The sequence below is a fragment of the Nicotiana tabacum genome, chromosome 23 (genome assembly GCF_000715075.1).
Source record: "Nicotiana tabacum cultivar K326 chromosome 23, ASM71507v2, whole genome shotgun sequence".
In the NCBI taxonomy this organism is placed as follows: Eukaryota; Viridiplantae; Streptophyta; class Magnoliopsida; order Solanales; family Solanaceae; genus Nicotiana; species Nicotiana tabacum.
Window position 1 is genome coordinate 67,390,826 of NC_134102.1, and position 6,233 is coordinate 67,397,058.

General features: G+C 33.9%; 1 protein-coding gene across 1 annotated transcript; it reads right to left on the reverse strand.

Moving 5' to 3' along the window:
- Positions 1 to 264: 264 nt before the first annotated feature.
- On the reverse strand, positions 265 to 4,668 carry LOC107825298 (UV-B-induced protein At3g17800, chloroplastic). Its single transcript, XM_016652137.2, has 3 exons — positions 4,440 to 4,668; positions 1,386 to 1,666; positions 265 to 1,258 (listed from the first exon to the last, which is right to left on the reverse strand). The coding sequence occupies exons 1-3, from the start codon at positions 4,563 to 4,565 to the stop codon at positions 448 to 450; spliced, it is 1,218 nt and encodes a 405-aa protein (XP_016507623.1). The 5' UTR covers positions 4,566 to 4,668; the 3' UTR covers positions 265 to 447.
- Positions 4,669 to 6,233: the final 1,565 nt, after the last annotated feature.

Here is a 6,233-nt window from a genome sequence, read left to right on the forward strand (position 1 = left end):
CACTCGACAACCCGCTCTCATCGAGGAGTAGCTCAAGCAATATACCCCAACAACCGATGGGTGTGGGACTAGGACCCCGATTCCAATCTCCAGCACTCAAAACCAATTTTGCAAAGTTAGGAGTCCATTTTCCCTACTTTTCCCTTGACTAGTGGTTGTTCACCTTTGACACCTAATGCGGTCATGAGTACGACCGAGCATGAACAACGCTCAGTCTTCTGCATCTCATGGGCTGCCAAAACCACACTGGACATCAGCATCTTGTGGAGTTGAAAGCTCAAATTTTGAGTTTGTATCATATAGCAGTGTACTTGTCAAAAAATAATGTGTATACGAGCTTGATAATTATCAGATACACAATGCATGCTTAGTGGTTTTGAACAAGTATACAATTTGCAGAGCTAGAAGATCATTAATAGTTTCCTCTTAATGAACAAAAGAATACCTCTAGTTATTAATGATATGGTATTTAGATTCAACATAGCTTTCTGCCTCCCATAAAAATGATCCAAAAGCAACTGCCTCCAGAACCAGCATTGTCAAACCAGAGTATGTAACAGAGAGAACTTCATCATTAGATACATCTAGCGTACCATCGTCAGAAACTTTAATATCAGGCTGTCCAAACAATGCTTGCGTCTGCTTTTCAATCACAGAAATTGCTTCCTTTGATCTTAAGGTTGCATATCTCTGTAGTGTCTCCGCATCCAAATACATCACATAAGATCTCAGCCTTTGTGATTTACCCTCAATATCAGAATCCGCTAAACCTTCTCTGTCACCATCTTCAGGGTAAATTTCTATCAATGACTCCGGATCCCATAGTTGTCTTGGTGCTGCTGGCTCATCAGGATTCGTTGAGATCTGGAAACTCTCAGGAGGCTTACTCATACTCCTCTCGAGTTGATAACGTTCGTCAACCCTTTTGAGGAAATATCCATACATAATAGAAGCAGCATAGAGCTTACCAAGTTTGACTTTGCTAATTTGAACAATGCTATCAAGAGGCCCCACTTCACGCTCACCAAGAACTATAGATATGTGGCTTAGGATCATTTCAAATGCATCAGCGGAGTGAATAGATTCTAGCTTCTGCTCTTGATTTGGCCAAAAACCCACACTTCCAGTAGGATCTGATGTTTCAGATATTTTTGGGATCAACGAAATTTCATTGTCTACAAATTTATGTACACTTAAGCAGTATAGAATCTCCTCTAACACTTTCCGCCTTTCCTTCTCTCTAACTTCAGCTATTCTCCTGAAATTCAAAATGAATTTCTATCAGGCATATCTATATATATAGCCTTGGCTGTAGGAAACGATAACTAAAGTATGACTCACTAAGCAAATATTAAAAAGAAAAAAACAAAGATCAAATAAATTACTTATGGAGGACATCTTTGGACGAAGGCTGATTTTCCTTTAATTGGGTATCCCGTTCATTTTGAAGGTTCTCCAGCTGCTGTTCAATAGCTGCAGGGAGCAAATGCGGATGGGTTTGTAACATCTGTGCTAAAAACTGACCAACAGCAGACTCCAACTGAACAGGAGCAACTGGGACCAAATCACCTCCTGAACTTCCTGATGATGTAGCTCTTATCATCCAGTTTCTGGTTTGGGCCTTTCCTGGCCCAATTCCTAGCCTCGGGACAGAAAAAGGGGAGCTCTGCAGAAGAAAGTAAGATTATTACAGGCAATAAATGTAAGATTATTACAGGTATTAAAGAAATTTATCTTGTGAAAACTGGAAGCTAGAAATTAGTGCACCTACATGACCCTCTGTCAAGAACATTGGCATAAAACAACAACAACAACAACAACAACAAAAAACCCAGTGAATTCCCACAAATGGGGTGTGGGGAGGGTAGAGTGTACGCAGACCTTACCCTATCTTGTGCAGGTAAAACATTGGCATACAATTTTAAAATCAGCTAAATGGTCAAATTGAATCGTTTCTTTTTTACTTCTTGAGAAAGATATATCAGATGAAGCCGCAGAGAGTACAATCATCGCGTACTATTTAAACTACAACAACCTTTTCTTCTTTTAAGCCCCCGACCCAAAAAGGAAGGGGTAAGTAAACAACGAACCAATATATCTGTAAGCCCTTAAATCAGGTTATACGATTCCAAATTCCATCACTCAAGCATACAATCTGGCATAAATAAACTTCAAACTATGAACTCCAAATCAAACTTCTCCTTTAACCATAGATATTTACAGAAGAAAATCCAAATTTAACATATTTGCATCTGATCAAAAAGGTTTTCGGCACAAAAAACATGTTTCATGCACTTGATTAGCCAATCTTTCTGAAGATGTAAAGCCAAACAAATGGTCCCGAGAAGATATCTTTACACATTTTAAGTTTACCAGACCACACTCAATGTATCTTCAAGAAGAAGTGATATGTCTTTAAATGTTAGTGATGAATGTTTCTCCTCGATCATATGTCTAATGCATCCACCTCTATTTCAGTCACTTTTGTACTCTACTTCTATTATTTTCCATTTCCAGTTACATGAAATGAATTCAACTATTGATCACTGGCTCTGAGAACTTTAATATCAGGTAGGTGAAATAGGTACCTTAAGGGTTTCCAAAATGCAAATATACCAAGTTGAGCCTATGTGATGTAAACACTTATACCTCAAGTTATGTAAGTTAAAACATTTTTAACTAAATTGTTGAAAGTCAAAAAAGATAGCCAAGTTGAAATTGAGGGAGTAAATTTGTCAGTGCATCAAACAGCAGATCAATATTTAGACATATAAAGGAAAAATAGAGGAACAAAAAGATCCTTAAACCTTAATCGAGAACTTTGAAAAGTGGACATTGATCATCATTAACAGGGATAAAGGAACCATGAATTCCAAGATAAGCAAAAGTCAAAAATGATGATGAATATAAGTTAGTTTCATCTGCAGTGTGAACCTTACTTCTTCTTCTTCTTTTTCTGGGAATCTTGGTAGCTACAAAATCAATTTGATTTGATTATATGCAGTACATGCTCTCTGTATTCCAGGGCAAAAGAAGATCCAGAGAAACTGTTTCTTCATTTATATGGAGCATGTTCAAAAGCCTTTTAGGAGTACGATGGGCAGTGTCAAACAATGTGAAGGACGTGGCGGCCAATGACAAAGCAGCTTAAGGATTTACAGAACACTATACTTCTATGCACCAAATGGACAATATGGAAAGAGAGAAAATCCAGATGTTTTGAAGGGAAAACAACTGCACTACATTACGTAAAGCTACTTGTCTACATTCTCTATCATTTTGGTGTAAAATGAAGGATGTAAATCATTACAACAGTCATTTGTAGACTCCTTGTATCATAGATGGGAACTTAAGTCCTTATTTTGTATAAATTCTAACACTTTCTTAGTGCTATTTTGGTGACAAAATTTACTTACTTATACAGTTATACCCCAAAAAAGGAATTGAACATGCACATTTCAATTAGTGATATGCATCCTATTTTCATGTTAAACTTTTAGAAATTCATAACAAGCATATGGATCATTGGAAAAAAGAGACATGCAATGCCCTAGTGCTCTCAAAAGCCTTTTTCATGATACAGTTTCCAGTGTTCATGGTATTTAGACTACCTCCCAACTTATTTCCTCAACAACTATAATCCGGCATTTTCTTGCAAAAACCGAAGGGTACGCCAATATTCTTTCTCAAATCGACAATCAATGAATTTGGTTTTCAAGCCAAAATATATCATATTAACTTTGGCATCTGAGTACCTTTCAATCTGCATTATGCTCGTCACAGAGTTTTTCTATCTAATCAGGTATTAATCCTTTAGAAGTAGTGCACACTGAACTTCTACTTCACCTTTCCTATAATTATGTGAATCGAAATGGACATAGGCACTAATTTTGGAACATTCCTATGCTATACAGGAGAGCAAATTTTTAAATACTTTTCATAATAACACAAAAAAAAACTATGCAAAAACCAGCCCTCGATACCACTTTTCCCAATTCGTGTACTTCTCAATACTGAATCATTATACAATTCCCCACTACTTAATTTCATCTGATTATTTTTATATTTTCATCTCTGTTGTTTCCTCCGCATAATAATCATGTTCAATTCCTAATTAAAATAATAATAATAATAATAATAATAATAATAATAATAATAATAATAATAATAATAATAATAATAATAATAATAATAATAAATAGTAGTAATAATAGTAATAAATAGGAACGTCTACATATGCTAATCACCACTAAGCTCTTTTTTTTTGTGTTAACTCTTCAACCAAAAAAAGCGGCTACTGCCAATTGTGACCTTTATCTTCACATAATTAACAACGAGTTTACACGTAAGTATTTACTGAGTCAAATTAAGATACTAATTTATCTAGTTTCTACAGAATACCATGAGACGACTGTACTGAAACCAAATATATTTCTTACTTTGGAGAAAGAATGAGAGAGGAAGGATTTGGTGGGCTCGGAGAATGCGTGGAACTGTTTCAAACCGCCGCCGGCATTGGACGGGAGAACAACGGACACGTCGGCGAATATTCCGGTCATTTGCATCGACTATTCAGTGGCGGAGGTGAGGGGGAATCTTCTGGTTGGCTGCTGCTGTTGCTAAGCCAACGGTAGAACAGCGATTTTGCTGATATATTTTGGAGCCACTTGGTTGCGTACGGAGGAAAATACTACAGTTTGTTACGTGGCATTCAAGGGCAAAGTCCAAATATGTCGTTATTCTATGTTAAATTAACACATTTATCTTTCGTTAATACTTCAGCTCAAATATATGTTTACCGTCACATAATTGATCCATATATGACCTTAAAGTTACACAGTTGACATATATATACTCTTTTTGAAACGAAATTCACTCATACTAATTAGTTCTTTTTTTAATTGTATTAAAGTGTATTACAAACACTATTTATTTTTTATTAGTATTTTTTTTCTTATCTTTCTCTTTTCTTTCTTCTTTTTTCTTTTCTTTTTTTATTTTTATTTTTCTTTCTCCCTTATCCATTTCCCCATTACTAATGTCTTCTCCATTTTCATCACTAATTTCACTTGACAAAACTCATGAATTCCAATTACTAAGAAAATTCTCCCATAAGATAATCAAGTTCCAATTTCACTGGCCCTCTAAATAAATAAAATTAAATTATTCCAAAAATTATGGTTTAAAATTTAAAATAATAAAAATATCTCAACCTTTAACAATACTCAAAAGACCAAAATATTTAAATTATTTCCAGAAAGATAATTTAATGATTAAAAACCTAGAGTTCAAGTTGTAGTGTTATAAATTTGAGTTGTTAGTCTTTTTTCAGCTGGATATTTTTTATTTTTTTATTAACTATGTAGATTAGGGGTGTACATGGAACGGGTTGGTTTGATTTTGATTTTTTTATCAAAATCAAACCAAACCAATTATATCGGTTTGGATTGTTCGGTTTTGTTGCATTTTCGAATTTTTTGTTACATAAATATTATTTCAATCTTACTTTGTTAAATTTTTTAGAACTAAATATATGTTCAGTAAAAATTAAAAATTAAAAAATATATGATCTATAAAAATATTTTTATGGGAGAATTTTCTTAGTAATTAGAATTTATGAGTTTTGTCAAGTGAAATTGGTGATAAAAATGGAGAAGACATCAGTAATGGAGGAAATCGGATAAGAGAGAAAGAAAAAGGAAAAAAAAAAGAGAAGAAAAGAAAAAAAAAAGAAAGAAAAGAGAAAGGTAAAGAAAAAAAAAGTACTAATAAAAAGGAAATAGTGTTTGTAATATACTTTAATACAATTAACAAAAGAGCTAATTAGTTTGGGTGGATTCCGTTTCGAAAAGGGCATATATGGGCCACCTGTGTAACTCTAAGGGCATATATGGACCAACTATGTGACGGTAAGGGCATATTTGAGCTAAAGTATTAACGAAGGGCAAATGTGCTCAATTTCGTATAGTATAAGGGCATATTTGGACCTTTTCAAAGTATCTAATCTAGTATGCTATTTTCTTCTTTTTTTATATTAAATTAAATTAGTATTAGCATTAGCGTGATTTATATAGAGCTAATGAAACTTGACAAATTATGATTTGACTTATTTGAGCACAACAGGTCATATTATTTTAATACATTTTTATTGGCATCTTATTTTTCAATAGAATGTACCTAATAATAAAATCTTTATGATATTAATTGAAGCGAATTATATGGCCATCGAATAA

What these genes read in the sequence shown, in the direction of transcription:
- LOC107825298 (XM_016652137.2), bottom strand. Translation starts at nt 4,565, where the DNA reads ATGCAAATGACCGGAATATTCGCCGACGTGTCCGTTGTTCTCCCGTCC. An exon ending in TCTCTCATTCTTTCTCCAAA is followed by an intron (nt 1,667 to 4,439) that starts GTAAGAAATATA and finishes TTTCTTCTGCAG; the next exon opens with AGCTCCCCTTTTTCTGTCCC. An exon ending in TCCAAAGATGTCCTCCATAA is followed by an intron (nt 1,259 to 1,385) that starts GTAATTTATTTG and finishes TTTGAATTTCAG; the next exon opens with GAGAATAGCTGAAGTTAGAG.